At 42.4% G+C, this 20994-nt stretch overlaps 1 protein-coding gene across 1 annotated transcript; it reads left to right on the forward strand.

Annotated features, from left to right (window-relative positions):
- The first annotated feature begins 4422 nt into the window (after positions 1 to 4422).
- On the forward strand, positions 4423 to 16878 carry BNIP3L (BCL2 interacting protein 3 like). The gene is made up of 6 exons (XM_072357114.1): positions 4423 to 4635; positions 9483 to 9669; positions 10724 to 10796; positions 11923 to 12026; positions 12785 to 12934; positions 14048 to 16878. Exons 1-6 carry the CDS (start codon positions 4551 to 4553, stop codon positions 14094 to 14096), a joined length of 648 nt encoding a protein of 215 aa, XP_072213215.1. The 5' UTR covers positions 4423 to 4550; the 3' UTR covers positions 14097 to 16878.
- The last annotated feature ends 4116 nt before the right edge of the window (positions 16879 to 20994 follow it).

Raw genomic sequence — 20994 nt, forward strand, 5'->3', positions numbered from 1 at the left:
GTTTTTTTTTTATTTAATTTTCTTTTTAACAAAGAATAACTGCCCCAGGAACAGCAGCTGTTTTCCAGTGGGTGAATAATACTAAATAGCAGTTAAGGAAACTTGTTGGTTGTTGTCCATAGAGGTGTTTCACGGGATCAGGCCCAATGTTTATTCATTACCTTATCACAAGAGCAAAGAGGAAATCAGGCACTACTTCAGCAACAGAGCTGATAAAAATTAATCATCTCCGTTTTGCAGAGAAGGTTTAATTGTTATTCTGAAAGTATCGAGGTTTGTGAGAGCAAGATTGCTGCTTTTACATGAGTACTTGTATATCCTGAATGGTGCACTGAATACATGAAGAGCTGCACAGACACAGCAGTGGGGATGCAAAGACAGAAGCAAACAGGTAGATTTCACGTAGATGAACATGCAGCCTTCTAGCAATACTAACTCAAGCAGAACTGCCTCTTGGACCTCAGCTGTGCTTGTTGGGTTTCAGGACTTTTAAAGCTAGTCTTGGGAAATACTTTTGTTTTCAAGCAGTAGCGGTGATCTCTGGCATGATGTCGCTTGAGGTTTAACCTATCCTCAACAAAACCAGCTACTGACTTTGGTGTCATGCTATCCAACTAGATACTTCTCGAAACACACTGTCCATTGACATATGCTGTAAATCTTATATTTTATTAATAAAAGTATGCATAGAATACATCTTGTCAGGTTGCTTTTTATCTTTCTTCTCATCCCTTTTCTCTACTTACAGGCATTTTTGAAATTACTCATCCTTCTTACTGCATGTTGAGTAGTACCCCTTCTTGCTAGGTTCTGTGTTGTTATTTCTGGGTCTTAGCATGGAGAGCTTGCCAGACAGGGTGGGTGGGTGTTAAGGCAATCCTGCCCTCCTCCATCATGTGCAGTTGGATGAAAGCAGCTGCTCTGTTCTAGTGCTTTCTCTCCGTTTCCAGTGCAATCAGTGCAGCTGTTCAGTTCTCAACCCTTAAATACTGAACCAAATGTGGAAGTTCTGATCCCTTCCCTACTGTCCATCTTGAAGGCTTTGATACTACCACATTACTCACAGCTGCCACTTAGGTGGTTAATATTTGCAGAGTGGCAACCATACTTCAGACTAAAGTGATACTGCCAGCAATTCATGTGCTGCCTGTTGTTATCTGACTGGTACAGGGCTGAGATGCAGGCAAGCTCTGTGACTGAAGTCCCTTAGCTGCTTTTTTGGTGAGGAGTAGCAAACACTGTCAGATTTGTTGAATGTGGCAACATCCTACTTCTTACTCGATGTTCTGTTGGGGCAGGGCTGTCAATTCCACTCAGTTGTTAAATACATTTCTCTTTTTCTCAGCCTAACTTGGAACTGCTGGTGTTGATGAGCAGCAAGTGGTACCTTTGTCCTCCTGGAGAGTGGCTGCTGCCTGTTGGAAGGCTGATTTATTGCTCTCTGCTCTGGAATTGGGCAGTCAGTGGGATGACATAGCTAGAAGCAGTAGTTTCCTGTGCACTGGATTTTGTGTCTTCATTTCTTCATCTCTGGCATTCCCGCCATAACTTCTGACTTAGACTGAGGTGTTTCCTTTTGCCCTTTCCCACATAATTAGCAGTTGCAAGCTGGACTATTGATGTAGAGAATTGAGGTGGGGAGAGGTGTGCTGGGACCGAGGTTGCTGAGTAATGACTACCGGTGTCTTGAATAGTTTCTATTGTTCGCTCACAGCAAATGCCTTATTTAACTTGGTATAGAAGGTTTGGGTTTGTAGAGAAAGGACTTAACGGTAAAGTCACGGTAGTGGCTGGAATAGAAACAGCAGGTATTTCTTTCTAGTGCGATACAGCTCAGAACCAAGAAGCAGCATGGATTTTCTGTATGGTCTACCTTTGAATTCTAACAATTTCTGCCTTTTGCAAACAATGCATCTGTTTTTACTTTCACGAGAAAAAAGCGGGTGTTTCTATATTGGTGTCCTCCACTAGGAGGCAAAATGTTACCAAAGAGGTGGGTGGATAAAAAACACCTTGGAGCCGTGAGCATTAAAACCGCACTTAGTTTGGCAGCTCTTAGGAGATGATCAGGTAGCTTGCTGTGTTTGACTTGTATTGACTGATAGGCTTTCTGTAAGAAAAACCTTTTTCTTGCACAAAAGGCCTTTCCCAGATGTTTACAGCCGCTGTTCCTCTTCTATGATACGTGGCTTTATGTCCCTCCACCTTAGCTATTGTCATAGCATTTTCCATGTGAGGATTCAATTGCTTTATAAGCGTGAATTACGTCATTCAACAGCCTGAAGGAACCCGTGTAGTGGTTAGAGAACAGGTCTGAAAGTCAGGACTTCTGAATGCTATTTCTGGCTCTGCATTGACTCACTCTGTAATCTCGATTAATTTGTCTGACTCAGAAATTTTAATAGTCCCACTTTGCTGATAAATATTCATGCCACGAGCATTATAGCAAATGCTTCCTGAATTATGGGGATGACAAATGATGCTTGATGTTAACCTGGGATTGTTAGGATTGCAAAGTGGGATGGAGCTCTGTTCAGCATCACAAGTAGCTTATTTTTCTGACTCTAATCTAGGACACATCTGTGGCCTTCCTACCTGTGAAGGGATGTTTAATTAGAACACCTAAATTGCTGCCACCTTTTCCAGATCTTTTACAAGATTTAGTACAGATATGTAAGTATATATAGTCAGTTTGGTAGGAAAGATCAACATCGTGTAAGGCAGGTTTATAATGTCCACACATCAGTATTTGGATGCTATTCAACGTAGCATAGATGAGAAAATGAAGAAAAATATTTGTTAATAATCCAAACTGGGATAACTATGACAGTTGTACACACCCTAGTCCTGATAAACATTAATGTAAATGGGTCTGTTTGAATTTGTTTCAGTCTCTGATAGCAGCAGTGATACCATCACACAAAACAATGATCCCCTACCCCTAATTATATTCTCAAGGCTGCTGATGGGAATGGTATTATGTGAAGGGCCCATTAGTGCTGTTGGGAAGTAAAACACTGTATATTTGTGTGGGATAGGATTGGTTACAATGTTCCATCAGAGATACTTTAGGCCTCAGAACTGACCTTGGAGTTGAGGTGATGTCACACGGAATGAACGTCGTAAAACTGATTTATTGAGAAATGAAGGCGAGTTAAATCATCTGTGGTGAAGTTAGTCTTGCTGGATCATTCTCCAAGAGAGCCCTGATGAGAAAGGAGATTAGAAGGAGAATAATCCTAGTAAATTTCTTCTATCTGCAATACAAAGTATGGGAACTGGGTCTGCCTTCAGGCATTTATATGCTCAATATTCAAGATGATATTCACTGTTATCTTAAAAGCCAAGTGATTTAGAAGAACCGTATGTTCTATATATGGTTGTTTCATGTTAACTACTTAGAATACATAATTGATGCAGAAGCTACTCTTGTAACTGAAGAAACCTCAGCAAGGTAAGATACGTGTCAGCACCTGTATTTCATTGCATTTGAAGTATTTCATTGCATCTTCAGGTCTATTTTCCCTGGAAACTCAGTGTTATTCTTGTTCACAGCACAGCAGTAGGTGCATAAATAGCCTGAGGTTGTCTCTCATTTTCACACTGAGAGGAAAAAGGTGCACAAAATATTTCGCTTTATTTCGCTTTGTATAGGTAAGAACAAGTCCAGTTTTGTTACACAGGTGCCCCGTTCTCTCTTAACTCTGCCACCATTTAAGTGAACTGAGCTGCACGTTGCTGACCTAAGCTAGGCCTTAGAGGTGAGCTTTATTTGGCTGTCAAGCACTACCATTTCAGACACTTATTACTTAAAAATTCAGTTAATTAATTCCAGGAGACCTCATGATGTTTTGTGGACCTACTGATTCCATTGGCTTGACATTATTTGAGGCAAAATCAAGATGGCTGAGTGCAGGGGGGGGGGGGATTAGAGAATCATATACTTTGGCTGTACAGGTTTGGCTGTACAGGTTTGGCTGCTTACCTCACAGCAGCTGTGCTGAGGGAGGAGGAAACACTTCAGGCCTTCATGGGGATAGGCGGCACAGCTGGGCCTTGGGTGGCTGAAGTGCTGTAGGGCTGACAGCGTTGGGCTGTAGAATGGTGGAACACGATCCAAAAAGGCTTGGAATAGCGGGGAATGCAATCACTTCTCTCTTTTAAAAGATCAGTGAGGGGCAGAGACGCTGTGAGGCCTCGTTTTCCACTTACTCTGCCTGAGGCCCTGCCCGCACCCCTCACGGAGCGCGCCTTTCCCCTCACAGCCCGCTCTTCCCGCCCACCCAACGGTGGCGCTCCGACTGCGCAACAGCGCATGCGCGGGGGCGGCGGCAGCGGGACGTGCGCAAGTACAGAGGGCGCCATGCTGCGCGGCACGCGCCCCGGGACGGGCGGCGCATGCGCGGCGGCGGAGGGTGGAAACAGCGCAGCTCGCGCATGCGCAGCGCGAGGAGGCGGGGCGGCGGGGCCCGGAGCGGAGTCCAGGTTTGTTGTTGTTGTCCCAGCCCTCAGCGGCTCTCCGTCTCCTCAGCCGCCGCTCCTGCGCCGCCATGTCCAGCCCTCAGGAGCCGCCGCAGCACAACAACAACAACAACCCACCGGCTGAGGGGACGCAAACCGAACCGGGCCTCAACAGTGAGTGCGGCCACGGCCGGCGTGTGGGAACGGAGAGCGGAGGAGGCGGGGGGCGGCGGGGCCCGGAGAGCCCCTTCCCCCGCTCCGGGCTGCGATTGGCGGAGCGTGGGGCCGCGCGAGACGCCGGGGGCCAATCGGCGGCGTCCGGAGGGGGCTGTGAGGAGAGGGGCGATGATGGCGGGCAGGGTGGGGGGCTGCGTGAGGGGGGGAGCTGAGCTTTGGGAGTGGGGAAGGAGCGGTTGGGTGCCCTGAGGAGCTGTGGGACCCAAGGCCTGGGCTGGTGTGAAAGGGTTGAGGTGAACTGGGTGAAACTTGGGGTCGGGGCGAGCTGAGGGGGTTTGTGTTGTGGTTTGAAGTGAGTTTATTCAGCGGCTGGTATTAAGAGCTAAGATGGGGATACAGCACGGTAAGGGGGAGGAGCGTGACTGTGGGAATGAGTTTATTCAGTGGCTGAGTCGATACCGCTGACGTGAGCTATTTTCCTCTATATCCGGCATCTGTGTCAGCTGCTCCCTGCATCCTTTTGTTCCCGGAATAACGCTCACAAGGAGCATCCGTGGGCTTCGTGTGGGCTCCGCTGCTCACCCGGCAGACACTTGTCCCGTGTTGGAAACAGCTGCTTCGGTGTGTGTGTGTGTCTCGTTGTAATTGTTAAGGAAACCCCGGGTGAAGAGGTGAATAAATGGTGTCAATGATTAACCGTCCCTTCGGGGTTGATGATGAAGTTAAACTGACAATGAAACGCAAGGGATGGTTGAGTTCTTGTCGCACACTGTGAATTGCATTGAGGAATAAACGGCCGCTGTCCCGTCACGCTGCTGTTGCGTGATAGTAATGTTACACCTTGTGATAAGGAGGCTGTGGATGCCCCATCCCTGCAGGCATTCAAGGCCAGGCTGGATGTGGCTCTGGGCAGCCTGGGCTGCTGGTTGGTGACCCTGCACATAGCAGGGGGTTGGAACTGGATGATCAGTGTGGTCCTTTTCAACCCAGGCCATTCTAGGTGTCTGTGATTCAAACTTGATGCTTCGTTTATAAATTGCCATCTTTGCTTCTCTACTTCAGTATTTCCACGCTGTTCTCTGCTGGTACATTAAGTTACTCTGCAAGCCTTTAAGATGGGAACCACAAGGGATGAGTGCTGTAAGCCCGGGCTGGATCTGCCCACGTAGATCTTGCTGCTGGGTCAGTGCATAAAGGCTTAGCAAAATCAATGTGATTACTGGAGGTGGTGAGCACAAGGTATGAGAGGAAATGCTCAGTAATCTGTGCTCGGTGAACAAAACAAGTGCAGCCAATCAGCTGCACATGGCTTTAGTCCCGCTTTCAGATGTTCAGCCATTCCACAATGCTTTGGTGTTATAGGTGCATTTGCTGCCATTATATAAGCTTTTCAGCGACCCTTTTCAGGCTAATGAGTTTAGACACTTATTCATTTTGCTCTGTGTGTCATTTGTGCGTGTTTAAGGCCTTTCATTCAGAGATCTCCGAGCACTTGAATTGAAGACCTGGGAATAAAACTGAGAACTGAATCTTTGCTTTGTTGGGTTCACCAAAAAGAAAACAGATAAAATAAAAAGTTTACATGCTTTGGCAATCCTGGATGCTTCCCCCATTTTAATTATTATAGAGCTCTGTTACATATTGACAAGCAATCAGTCCCACCTCAGGTAGGAACCCATCTAGCTCTGTCATGGAAAACTTGCTTAATAATTACCACTGTGGGAGCCTGACCAGCTTGCTTTTTTTTTCCCCTCTTGTTAATATTGGACTTCTTTGTAAGAAGTGCTAGTTCTTAGTTGATATGGATTGATCATAGCTCAGACTAGTGAGCTGTTCACTGGTTTTATTTCTTCATAGACCTGAAAACACTCTGAATTTCTCTATTTAATAGAAGCCTATGTGTTCAGGGTGGCTGCACGCCAGGTGCCAGCCTGTTGGTGCTTCAGTTTTGCAACAGGATTTAGGAGGCCTTGCCTATGAACCGACTTAATGCTTCTGCGTAAGCCCTTGTTAAATGCTGATCCTGGGCTGGTCAGCACGCTGTGGCTTCCCACTGACTGCATTGGGGTCCTGCTGAATTGGCTGCAATGTAATAGAAATAGGGAACAAATATCCTACAGTTTAATTAATTTCATTATTTCTACCCGGGGAAGAAACTATGTCAGCTTAGCTCTTAGAGAAGAAAAGTCAGCAGGTGTAGCTGCTTATGAAGTGCAATAGGTTGATAGTGCAATTCACATTAAGCAAAGACCTGGTATGAAATGGCTCTCAGAGTTACTGCTGTTGGTTTTTCTCTTCATTTGCATTAGAACATGGCCAGAATTCACATAATTTGGGAGAAATACAGTGATTTCAGAAGGGAAATAAACTCAGGAGGTTACAATGAAGGCCCAGGTGAGAATGCCGAGTTCTGCCATATCTCCATCTTACCAGTCAAATGGGATATACAGTAAATTAAGCACTCTGATGTGGGTGATTAACATCACAGCTGGTTGCTCTGCAGTATTTCCTTGTGCTGCTGCCCCACAAGCAGAGGCTGCCATCCCTCTGTTTGGCTCTGCAAAGCAACAGGGTTTGCTGGCTGCTCACAAACCGGCTGTAGATCCCAGTGGGAGGATGTAACATGTTGTAGCTTGATGTCAGATTAGGCTTCTGTGAGTGTATTTTGATTCATTAAAAGTGAGGTCAGACAGGGAACGTGCTGCTGGTCATGTAAACCACTGCTCAGCGTGTTGGGACTCTTTACTCACAGTTAATTGGATTGCTCTTCCTGGTGTGGCTGCAACATATTTGAGATAAACAAGGAGTTTTGTCAGTCCGGACTGAACACCACTCACCAATAAAACCCTCATTAAACCCATTGCTTTGGAGGGCTGATTAAAGCAGCCCAATATCTGCTAGGGTTGGTGTACGCTGTGTGGTTGTGTGTAAGCTCTGAGCACACCCAGATTCTTTGCTTGTGAATACAGCTGGGGGAGAACAGGCTGTAAACCACCAGGACTCAGCAGAGCGTAATGTCCAGTGTTAGGAACTGATACCACGGAGAAACTATTTCAGGTTCACAAACACAGGTTGATAATCTGTGAACTCACTTGGTCATACGTTTCCTGTGTCACTAACAGAGCCAAAGCTTGGCTGTAAAAACAAATGGAGCCATCAAAGATGCATTTCATAAGACAAGAAATCAGTATTGAAGTTCAATTAAGGAACTTTCAGCTATTATGTTGGTATTTTTAGGCTTTATTTTCTCTTCCTTTTTGACTGTTTTTACCTCATTCACCTTTAGATAGAGTCAATTAAATTTCATGGAAGCCTGGTGTTATATGTGTGAAATCCTTATCTCTCTGATAGTGGGAAATAATGTTGCACTGAAGATGTTATCCTTGTGAGAAATCAGAGATCTTTGCTCTCCCTAATCAGGATCTTCTCATATTAAAGCATTATCTATGCTCCACGCGCTGTACAGCATTAAACAGAAACAGCATTTATGTTCAGGAAACTGCTGTGACCTCTTTGGGAGGACATAGGAAGTTTAAAGACGATAGAATGAATGCCGTGTCCTTTATGTTCTGATGATGTTTCAAGTAGCTCATTGTGTTCGCAGCTCAGTTTTTAATCAACTATTTGAAATGGTGGCTGCATCAAATGCAAAATCACTTGATAGGGTTGTGAATGTGATTGAAGAGGGTTTAACAGAAGGGCCTATAGACGGCTTTATTGACAGAATGAAACATCAGAAGGTCCTGACTGCAGATATTTTCTTACATGGACCCTTAGAACGCAGGTAAATGGCAGAATTGTACAGCATAGGTAAATGCAGTGTGGAATTTAGTGATTGAGGTGGTAGCTGCAAAAGGGAATCTGTCAGTTGTCAGCTGTGTCAGGCCAGTAGGTCTTCTGTGGCTGTGCAGTCATCTGATTCTTGGCTTATATCTTAATGAGATGGTTGGAGTTGCAGTTGGATATTTGGAACAGAATGAAGGGTGGAGATCTGTTTTACCCCCCAGGACACTGAGTGGTAAGGTACAACTTGAAACATGGCTCTTGGGAACGTGGTGGTAAATGCTGGTTTTTGTTTAGATAACCTGCACATTGAATTGCAACAGGAACACAAGAAGTTCTATCTCAATCTTAGGAAGCATTTCTTTATTGAGGGGCTGGTGGAGCATGGGTTGCCCAGAGAGGTTTGAGTTCTTATATAGATGTTCAGCAGCTGCCTGGATGTGGTGCTGTTGGGCTGACTGGGCTCATACTTGATGGACCCGAGGCTCATCAACCCTTGGCTGTGTTGTGGTTCTGGGGATACATTCGTGTTTGGTGTCTTTTTTATGGTATGGCTTCGATATAAGTAAATGTGAAGGCAGGGGCTGGCTTGGACATGAAGGCCTTTGGAAGTGGAAGGAAGAAGGATAGTATAAAGTTGTAGGTTGGGGAGTTCTGTGGAAGCAGGGCTAGGCTAATAGAGTATCCTTTGAAAGAGGAACATAGGAGTAGAACAGGGAAGGGGAGTGATTAGTATAATTGAGTGCCACATAGATAATGGAAACTTCAAACCGTAGAGAGAAATAGGGTCTGTTAAAGTATTAACACCTGGGAAGATGGGGGACAGTTAGCGTGCCTAGCTCCAGAGGTAGGAAACAACATAACATTTTGGGGGTGGTTTTTGTGTGACAGGAAGAAACACATCAGCCTTGTCTTCAGTACGTGTTTTTGAGCTTCATCCCAGCAGCAGTGTTATCTGAATTCACCATGTTCAGGGCTCTTTTTCTGTGTGCGGTTGATAAAACTTTACTTGGTTTTAGCTTCGCTGCTTTTAATGAAATGATGTCTGTCTTGCCCTACAGGTTCCTGGGTGGAGTTGCAGATGAATGGCAACGGCAATAGCAATGATAATGGCAATGGGAAAAACGGAGGGCTGGAGCATGTCCCATCATCATCCTCCATCCATAATGGAGACATGGAGAAAATCCTTCTGGATGCCCAGCATGAATCAGGACAGAGCAGTTCAAGAGGTAGTTCCCACTGTGACAGGTAAGTGAACATTCGCTGTCCTGCATACTATTGCTTGCAGTTTTTAATCCTGTAGCTGTTAATTGTGGGATAAGGTGTTTATTTCCAGCTTAAGTGTGTTGTGCTCCGGTGTTTGAAACATTTGCTTGCTTATGACTATCAAATAAATCATGTCACTGTTACAGAAAGCCATGAAATCTAGAAGCAGCAGTTACATCTACACTACAGTTGAATTTTACATTGTCATAAACCATTTAGGGTATGAAATATTAGCTTTACTGGTTCATTAGTAATAATGTGATATATATATCCTTGTCTTCAGTCAAACATAATAAAATGCATCACTGGACTTGGCAGATAAAAAGACACTTGGATTTTGTACTTCCTACTTTCAATATTCTGTTGTTTTTCCTATGAAGAAGAATATCTTTGCCTGACAATATAATCCCTTGAGGCATACGTAAGCAGTATGGTATTCTTAGTTCTTCATTGTGCCTTTCCCTTGAAGGCTTTAGGCCAGATTTGGAGGTCCATGAGTGGTTTCTATAGGTAATTTTATGTGTCCGTCTGCTCATGTCTCCTTTGGATTTTCTGAATGATGGCCATTTGTTGAACTGTCTTGTCTACTGTACACATTAAGTAGCTGATCAGTAATAAAAGATACTTAAAATTAGTTAGGCCTGATTTAATTACAGGCTGTAGTAGGCAATCTTTGAAGGCACTTCATACAATATTTAAAACAGAACACTTGGTTTAATAGAAAATAGGCAGCTTCTTACCTCTATGTTGGTAAGGAAGTAGCTGTCAGTAGTTCAGTATTTTCAGTCCAGATCCTGAGCAATGGCAGTCAGTCCTGTTGAGAGAAGTGGGGTTGTTTAAAATATAAAAGAGCAAAGCAAAGGTTTCTTGAAGACATTCTTGTTCCAGTGATTGTGACTGTAGTCTGTTACTCATTTGAATAGTGTGCAGAAGTGCATGTGGAAGTGATTCAGCTGAGATGCTATTAATGCTAATTATTCTGTAGCTGACAGTATAGCGTGACAAAAGTGACATAACGAAATCCGTTTTTCTTTAGCCCTTCACCTCAAGAAGATGGACAGATAACATTTGATGTGGAAATGCACACAAGTAAAGACAGTAGTTCTCAGGTATTTAACCTTTTAAAACAATTAACTTTGAAAAATATGTTAAAGTTGTAGGTATTGTGCATATAAATCGTACATAGGTCGATATTGGGAGTACTTGAAGGGCAGAGCAAGTTCTCTGTCACCTCAGGTCTTTAATATTGTATATTTTACCTGTCAAAAGACATCCATTGAACTACTGCACTCTAGCAGGTTTTTTCATTCTGAGACCTTGATGAATTGCTTTATGAATCAATCATCTCGCATGATAGTGAGCAGTCTTCATAATACAAACCGAGAGGACGCTAATGCTGAACTCTTGGTCTGCTAATGTAATGGAATTTGATGTCTTCAGCAGCATAGGAAAGCAATCATGGGAGAATAAAACCTTGCATTTAATTGCTTCTAAGATCTGGCCAAAGAGTAGGATTGTTGCACTGGAGCCCTGCAGAGAGCCAGAACTCTCTGATTGAAGTTGCTGGCTAGGTCTGCCATCTCCCTATTTTGTTGAATATGGTTGCTTTTGGCACAGTTTCCACTTATTTTAAAAGTCATATATTTAATTTTTCTAACTTCTCTGGTCCTTTTAGTTGCAATATTAACTCCTTGGGTGAAGGCAGCTGTGTTGAGTGCTTGATTTTTCCCTTCTGCACCTGGGATGTATGCAGGAGAGTCCACTAGTTGCATGGAACAGTAATTTTAAGTAGCTCCTTTAAAGACCTTCTAAGTATTGTTTTTGAAACCATTTTATTTTGCCTTTCTGTGCTTTATGTGCATTCACTATGCTTGAAATCAAATGTCATGAAATTGGTTTTCTTGTAAAAACTGGGTTTAATTACAATTAGCATTAAACAAACAGCAGCAACAACAAAAATACCCAAACAACAAGATCCATGTGCAAAAAACCCAACTTACTACGATGCTGGGTTCCTATATATAATAATGCAATTAGCGACATTCTGGCCTCTGCAATGCCATCTTTTAGCACAATAAATCTCTTTTAAGTAGTAAGTAGCCCAAGAACACTTGCTTGTTTATCAAGTGCTGCCATTTGGTGCTTATCATTTTACTCCTGTTGTTGTTCTCAATTTTAATGCCATGAGGACGAGTTAACTGGCTGTTAAAAGGTTTGTCCCATGTGTGTTTTCAGTCTGAAGAAGAAGCAGTAGAAGGAGAGAAAGAGTTGGAAGTGTTGAAGAAAAGTGCTGACTGGGTGTCAGACTGGTCGAGTAGGCCTGAAAACATTCCTCCCAAGTGAGTTCAACTTTTTTTAATGAATTTTACAGAGTTGTATGGGTTGGAAGGGACCTCTGGAGATCATCTAGCACAACGAGCAGGCTCCCTAGAGCCTGAAGGTGGGAAGAACCATAAGACTCGTTTAGATACAGTTACTCTTACTGTCCAAATAAGACCATTTCTGGAAGAAAAGAGTTTTCTTTTGGGAGGCTACAAAAAGTCCAGACAATGAAGTCTGCAAATCATAATAGCATCAGAATTAACTTCTGCTGAAAGTGACCTGAATCTCTGGCAAGTTGATTATGAGGTTTCTTTCCCATAAATTCTCTGTACCTTTTTTTTCCCCATGTAAAATAAGTAATGTTCATCCACAGAAGGGGGAACATTGCAAACCTTGAATGCAAAGCATTTTTATTAAAGCAGAGGATGCTGTCTTTATCTACAGACCTCTGTATCTCTAGAGCAAAAAATGAGGCTCTTGCTAACAAACCACATCCTGAAATTCCCTCTCTCAGACTTACCTCTCTCTTCAGCTACTGCTCCCTTTGTCTCTATACTGTCTGTGTAAGTGGTCTCTCCACAATACTTCCTATTTTCTCTTTGATCCTTTACTCTGTAAGGGATCTCTTGCTTTGATCTCCAGCTCTTTGTACTGTAAAAAAGGAAAAGTAAAAAAAAGAAGTTCTTGCAGAGATCTGTGCATGTGTGTGCAATAAAAGGAAGGCAACAAGAAAAAAAAGTGTTGTATTTTTTTTCTCTCCTCCCTCCTCTTTCAGGGAGTTTCATTTCAGACATCCTAAACGTTCAGTGTCTTTAAGTATGAGGAAAAGTGGAGCAATGAAGAAAGGTGGCATTTTCTCTGCAGAATTTCTTAAGGTTTTCATTCCATCTCTGTTCATATCTCATGTTTTGGCTCTGGGACTAGGGTAAGTATTCACCTAAGAATTATCTCACTTCAACTTTTTGCATCTGGCTTTGATTTTCTGCTTTACTTGAATGTCGGGTGCTTGCTGAAAGGGGCTTTGTCTGGAATAACTCGAGTGCTGTTGTACCTTGCTCAGGAGAGTTGCCCTTTTTGCTTTTGTTTTTAAATGCAGGAAAACGTTGCAGCAATGATAGCCATGAATGTTTTAGTTGTATGTCAAGTTTCTTATATCGAAAATGCATGGATTATCATGGATTTAACTGCATGTAACTGCAGATAACCTTTGCAGTTACAACACGTACCATTTGGTTATCCTTGCGTTCTTCTTAAATACTTCAGGTTATGTAGAGAAAGTAAGACAGCAGGTGGAAAACTGCTGTAATATTTACAAACCATTACAGAACTACAGTGTGCAAATACCGGCTGCTGAAGATCTCTGTGTATGGTGCATACTCCGTAATTTTCACTCTGATACTAGCAAATATAAAGGTTGGAATGCTTAGATACATGAAATACTGGATGTGTCCTGTGAGATCAGCTACTGATTTGCTCAGCAGAGTCTTCCACGCCTGCATAATCCAACATTTTTGAGCTTGCTTAAATTCTAACACGTTTATCCATCTTACATTCTTCTGTGAAGGGGTAAAGGCACACATTGAGTAAATCAGGAGGATAGAACCTATGAAAGTGTGTTGTAAGACAGTCATGCTACTGCATAAGTGTACCTTTGTGTCAAATGTTGCCTGAATATAAAAGACCCATGTTTCTGTAGGTCTTCAGTACTTCTTTTTGGCAATGCTTTGTTTTACTGTAATAATCATCTGGGAGTGTTGCTGAGCTCTTCAAGAGCCCTCTCAGTCAGCTAGTCTACAAAGTGCATCAGAGCTCCTGGACTGGGTGTTTCAGGTGAGCTTGGAACTGAACACTGATAACATCGGTCCTTCTAGGCTCACCTGCCAGTGTCACTCTTAAGTCGTTTTATAAAAGGAGAAATGAAGTCCTTGGAAGAACCCCATCAAGCTTGAAAGATGAATCAGAATAGCAGAGTGCGCAAGAACTGAGAAACAGGGAGCATTTCTGTGAACTGTGATATGCTTTATACTTTTTATTTCAGCATCTACATCGGAAAACGACTGACCACACCTTCAGCCAGCACTTACTGAAAGACGGAGTGCAAAACCTGGAAACCCACGTGACCTGTGAAGGTGTTTCTGTCTCGTTTAGTACATTTGACTTGAGACCGTTTTAAGCATGACCCTGACTTCACCCTTTCTTTACATATCCAGGTTTTTTGCTAATTCTGGAATTCAGTATTGTGTTGGAACTCTGTTGAGGTGTTTTGCTATCCACATTCTTTTCCTCTCTCCTCCCATTCCTTTGCCTCTTGGCCTGCAAGACACGTCAGAGTTGCTGAACAGAGTTTACAACTGTCTATATGTTGCAAGGGCTTCTCTCGATGCAAAATGCCACCAGCAAGTTTTAATTTTATCAGTGATGCTGTTGCCTCCTTAGTGCAACCTGACTTAAATTGCAGTTGTGCATGGTATAAATGTTGACTGTGTCGTAGTGATAAAATTAAGTTATCTTCCGAAGAAAATTATCGATTGGAGTGAAATTGAATTCTGCTTTCAAAAAAACGAACTGGTCGTGAAATAAACTTAAGAAATTCCTGGCAATAAAACATGGTTTAAATCAGCTCACAGGGGAATTTCCTTTACGTTCCCCCTTACGTTGGCGAACACCATTTGATTTGCAGGAGGCATAAATTTTAAAGTAGAATACCTAAATCCATCAGCATATTTTAATATTAGATAATTGTTGTAATTTTGTCTTTTCTATGAAGTCAGCTCCTTATTCCTTGTAGGAAATCTGTCTGATGCCTAGAAGTGATTAGAGAAAAACAAACAAATGCATTGTTTGCATGTGAAGAAGCTTTTTCTTTTCCTTTCTTGTTTTCTTAGGGGAGAATTTTAAATGTGAAATCTTCCTATGAACTGTAGTTTTAAATTAAGGAAAAACCCAACAGCTGTAGGTGTAGTTAGACTCTGTGTAAAAGGATATGTTTGTCGTGGAACTGTTTTACGATTACCATAACGGGGCAGTTTCAGAAGGTGAAGTGGTTGACCAATCTTTTTGGGGTGGGGGGGGGGGACAATCTTGCAGGTATGTAAAGATTCAGAGGTTGTAAAGCTCTGAAATGTCTTTTGCAAATGAGTTTTCAATATTCCTCTCTCATTGTTTACTGTACAATCTCCTTTGGGGGTACATGGAACCTGAACGTCACTCGTGATGTCTCATGTTAGGTAGACTCCTTGCTAATGTTGTTGAACTTTTACCTTAGGGAACATTAAGCCTTGTCCTCCTTCAGTGACACTTCTTTTCAAAATGTGAAGCTTTAGTACCAAATTGTTACAAAGCATTGGGACGTCCGTGTCCTTAAATAGATTTTATTGGATTTCAGAACATGTAGCATGACTCTGAAGGATAGAATACTCTTTTTTATATATATATATATGAATATATTAAAAAAAAATATCGTATAGACTTTAATACTAAGTATTTAGGGAACAATGCTAATTTTAAGACTAGCAAAAATCTCATTTAAATAAGAACTTTAGTAGTCTGACTTGTAGAAAAACGTTAAGAAAATACAGTCAGCTGGTTTGGAGAAAACAGCCACCTGGATTGTTTGCTTGCATCAGATTTGATAAAGTCGAACATTTGATATGGCAGTGATCGCTTGGAACAGCTGTTCAACAGCAGCTAAATCCCAATTGAGGTTTGGTTTGAGAGAGCTTAGTTAGCTCGCAGGAAGTGGAAACAGCTGAATAGAAATCCACTGCTAATCTGTATTTAGTTTTATTCTCTACTTCTGGATGCTGTTAGAGACTGCTTTCAGGGTAAAAGAGCAGTCTAACCATTCTGTTGAAGACATCTGCTTTTTCTTGTAGCTTTGAATTATAGTGGCACCTGAGTTGCCTGCAACTGCATCTTTGTTTCAGGTGTGGAGGTTGGGTTTCACCCAAAGGTGGGGGAGGTAAGGAGGAAGTGGTGAGAGATGCTACCAATTGTGGAGTTTTGTAGTCCTGAAAAGCTGAGGGGGTGGGGAAAGGCTTTCAGTTCTAATTGTAGCACCTTGTTTTGTATCAAAATTGGGATAGCGGGGAAAGAAAAGTAGATTTTTACTGAGTAGGGAATGCTTTCCTTTGACGAAACAAAACGACCCCTTTCTAAATTAAAAGATGTTTCTTCAGAATATCTGACAAGTAACACTGCAAGCTTGTGGCTGGAGTGTCAACAGATAGTTTATAATGTTTGAAGGAGCCATGACATAGAAAATGGTAAGGATTACAGCTGAGGGATGAATCCATGATCACTGGACCACTTGCTATGATATGATGCAGTATTGATACCCTACTAGAACCTTGGGATGAAAGTCTACAACTCTCTAGTTTCACAAGGAACAGAAACAGATTATATCATTTGAAAAGGGGTTTCAACTGTTGGTAGTTGAAGTTTTGTTAAGGTAGATGTTTAAAAAGCTTTATACCTGTTTACAGTTTTGGAAAAAAAAAATAAATAAAAATAAAAAGCAGGCTTTGTTTTTTCTTACATGCATCAAAAACTGGCCTACGATGTTTGTAAATAGGATCAACAAAAGATTGCATAAACTCACACGTCGAAAACGCAGCAGGTCGAGTAACTGCAGTCAGAACTTATTTGCTCACTGTCCTAAAAAGCGAAAGCTGAAGATGATAAGAAACTCGTAATTTTTTTAATTGACATCTATTGAAACATTGGAGTGAACTGAGCCAAAGTGATTATGCATTCTTCATAAATTAGTTAGCACTTTGTAACATTCTATACAGTTTACAGTACATGTATAAGTTGTAGCTTATAAACATTTTGTGCCATTAAAGCTCTCACAAAACTGCTTGTCTGACATTACTTCATGCTGCGCCTTTTTTCTTTGCTTTCTCTTTTTTCAGGACTGCTTTGTATCATGTTGTATGGAACTCGTATTCCATATTCCTTGTGTAACACGTGGGTTATGTGAATGTGGAAGCTGCTATTTGTAGACTGGAATAATTTCTTTTTAAAGATGGCTTGGGTTGGTTTATTTGAGCATCTCGATACCATGGGCTTCATTTTCTGAAGCACTCAATGAAAATACTTCCATGGGCAGTGTATACCTGTGCACTCCCTCCAGCACTGCATTAAAGAGAGGATCTAAAGCAAAGTAACATAGCAACATATGAGATGTAAAGTAGAGTTGATCGGGTTTTGTACTGGTAGTCAACTCTACTCCGTTTGTTCCTTTTCTGTTTTCTAATGCTGTTAAATTTGTGGATTAAAGAATAAGGGACGTAACCCCTCGTTGTTAATCTGCCTCCATGTTGTTGGTTCAAGCCCTGTTTACTCCTGGGGAGCATCACATTGGTGGAATTCAGCTGGTAGTTAGAAATGTGAAATGTGATTTCTTTCTGCCTGTTTTACTTACCTAATGGTTTCTGCCATGGTTTTAATGTAAAAAAATCTAGAATGCTTTAAAATGACTCCCCCCCATCCCCCTTAGGGGATCTATGTGTATAACATTATAAACCCTACTAGATTTCAGGAGTTCCTGATGCAGTTTCTGCTGGAGGTTTTGAATGACCAATTCTTTGTGCAGAACTCAGCTCTGTGCTGAGTACATCGATATGTAGCGGGTTGATTCTAATGTGGTGTTTTGCAGAAGAACGGATGCAGGATGGCATTGCATGAAGCAGCAGCACCTCTGCAGAAGGATTTGGTTTTCTGTTACAAATCCCATTGTGATGGAATGTGGCTGGACTTAACTTTGCTATTTCATTCAAGTTTCTTTCCATTCCGGTGCAAGAATACTCAAGTAAGACCTGAAAGGAAGGGACTTGCATATTTGATTTAGAGCAATATATTGATATTACTTATCTGTGCAGCTGATAAGCTGGGTAAATTAGCAGTGTAGTGTCTTTGTTCTCCCTGTTATCAGTACCAAGTGTTTTATGTTACGTTCAGGGGGTGTTACCTTCTATCCTTACTATGATACACCTGGAGGTTTTTCCACGTTTAGCTGTTTGCTAAACGTGTATCGTGGGATACTGACTCTTACTTACCCTGTTTTCATTATTAGCTGTATGCAGAAATAGTAGAATTAACTTTGAATTCTGTGCTTTATGAAAAAGTTCCTCTATATTAAAAGGTTCTTTATATACTGATGTGTGTGTGAGTATACGTGCAAAAACTCTGTCTAAAAGTGAAATCCTGGCTCTGTGCAAGTGTTTGTATCCGAGGGCTATTCTGTGTTTTGGGCTTTCAAACTGTGATGTATAGTTCTGTCATCACTTCAAAAACAGCCTATAATACCTTAAATACTTATGGGAAAAAATCTAATGCTCCATCTACCAAATGTCCACATGAAAAAGGAAAAGCTGGGTTACTTTGTGTCTCCTTTAATCACTCTGTGTGTGCTCTGCACTGGATGTCACTTTGGCCAGACACAGCTGGCTCAGCCCAACTGCTTGCAGCTCTTGGGGTGTGATCAGTGCTGGCATTAAGGGGAGAGCAAGGGGTGGGTTTCCATTAGGGAAAGTAAACATGACTTAACTTCTTGAGCTGCTGCCAGAAGATTTGAGTATGGAAGGCAGCATTTTCTATTTCAGGTCGTTCCCTAACACCTCTATGGTAAGACTGCAGAGTTATAGAGAGACTTTTCTTTTTGCATTAGAACCGTTTGTTTAACTTGCAGTTTGGTGTCTAGGGAGAAATTAATGAACCTTAAGGGCAGAAAATTCCATGAGTACTTATTCTTTTGTATATAATAAAGGGCAAGGATAGCGTGAGTCCTACAACAGTTTAAGTTCTCTTAAAGCTGGGGTGAGTAAGAAGGGCACGTAACCTTGCAAAGATGACAGCGTGTGGAGTGCTGGTTCAGTTGTTGCAGCCTTTGAGATGAGTGTGGATATACTCCAGTTAACAGATGCTTGGCTGGGACAGCATTGCTTGTTCCTGCAGCTTACTGCTTATTGAGAACCTCTTGTTTCTGCTTTTGCATGCACAGAACCCTTTGTGCATTCCTTGGGTGCTTTCTGTTCTCATCCTGCTTCCTCTTTCTTATGGTCTGCCCAGTCTTGTTTGTTGGTTGCTCCTTTTTCCCTTGTTTGCTTGTGTTCTCTTGCTCATTGCTCCCCAAATAAAAGCACACACTCTGAGTTCCCACCTATTCCATGAAGAACACTGCCTTGTATTGCCTGCATTCTGGTTCCTTGAGACCCACAGTTTATTCAGGTGGGTATTGTAGATATTCCATGCTTTTACGTTTGGACTCTTAATAATTTGGTTTCTCTGTTCTCTAGTGATATTCAGAAGGGTTTGTTCAGGAATCACTTGTTGTCACCTCAGACGAAGTAGGTTATAAAGAAGGTAGTCTGTTATGGTCAGAGGTAAGAGGGCTTAATAAGTAATCTAAATTGGTTTCATCTCAGAACTTAAAATGATCTTCTGGACTTTTCTGCTAGAGAAATCCTCCTGAAGGCCTGGAAAAAAATGCTGCATGACCTCTGCTGACTTGGAGTGAAATCATTTAGTGCTGCTGAGTTACCTGGGTCATGGTCTATGAGTACAACCTCCAGCCTCCCTTTGAATTTCACAGCACACCTATGGTTATTTCCCTCTCACATGAGCAGGCTGTGCTGGTTCCAGCAGACTATACAGTTTGTACTTGGATGTACTGATTGTCTGTTTGCTTTAGAATAAGAATTAATTGACAATTGATGATTACAGCTTCTTCCTGAGCACTGTTTGAAGAGTAGATGAGATCCCTGGGATTCTGGTTCCTACTGATATTTTAATAGCTTGCTTCATCCCACGACTCTGTGTGTCCATTTCCTATTTCTCCTACCAGAATACAGCGACAATGAAGCATTTCTCTGCTGGAAACACTGCATGCACTTACAAGACTCGGTTTGCAGCACTGCAGCTTTGCTGCTTCTGATGTTGGGCTTTGCTTCTGTGTGCTGATCAACTGATTACAGCCAGGGAATGGAACTGGAACAGGTTGCCCAAGGAGGCTGTGGATGCCCCCATCCCTGCAGGCATTCAAGGCCAGGCTGGATGTGGCTCTGGGCAGCCAATTGGTGACTCTGCACGTAGCAGGATGGAATGGGATGAGAGTTGTGGGCCTTTGCAACCCAGGCTGTTGTATGATTCTGTGAGTGTCAGAACACGATTCTGCACTGTCTGTTCATGGAGTTATGGTCACAATTGGGCTGGCTCTGGCTGCAAATGAGTAGGACAGAAATACAGAGGCAGTGCAGTGCGATAACAATGAGTTAAAGTAATCAATGACTTAGAAAAGGAAGCATCCTTCACTGACATTGCTGCTCAAAACCATCAATCTCCAGAACAAGAAGTAAGTTCATATCTGAATCACTGCCAAAAGCCTAATGCTCGGAAATGGGTTTTTGCAGTGTGTGGCTGTTCTGCCTCTGCTGTATTCTGTGTGTGATGTGCGTGCACACTGGAGTGGGAAATGAGAAGGAGGAGGTGTGGTCAGATAAGCATCGGCAGCAAGAGTGGGTCCATTGCCAGTGCTGCAGCTTTTTCCTATAGGCTTCCCGGCTAGGTGAGAGCTAAAGGCTGTGTGAGAAAAGCCTCCCCAATTGGCTGGCAGCACGGTGGCATGATAAGTGATGTCACCCAGCAGGACTATTCACAAGACAGCATTCTGGCACTTCTCAGCTTGGGCTGGGGCAGAAATGAGGCTGAGCGAGGCAGAACGCGTTATGCCGAAAGGTGCTAAGTTCCATTTCCTTCTGCAAAAGCAAAGAGTCGTTTATAAATCATTTCCGTTCCACTTAGGAGCAAAGCTAATGTAAATGAGGAGAGGGGAGAATTAGATTTTCCTATTTCTGCCCAAGAATGATGGAGTAAGCAGAGCTGCCAGAAGTGCTTATGCTGATGGATGCATGAGGAGGGCTCAGACAAACACAGCGCTGCTGGCAGCACTGCGTGAGTTGTGAGCGTTTACAAATGTCTGATTGA

The sequence above is a fragment of the Excalfactoria chinensis genome, chromosome 25 (assembly GCF_039878825.1).
Source record: "Excalfactoria chinensis isolate bCotChi1 chromosome 25, bCotChi1.hap2, whole genome shotgun sequence".
In the NCBI taxonomy this organism is placed as follows: Eukaryota; Metazoa; Chordata; class Aves; order Galliformes; family Phasianidae; genus Excalfactoria; species Excalfactoria chinensis.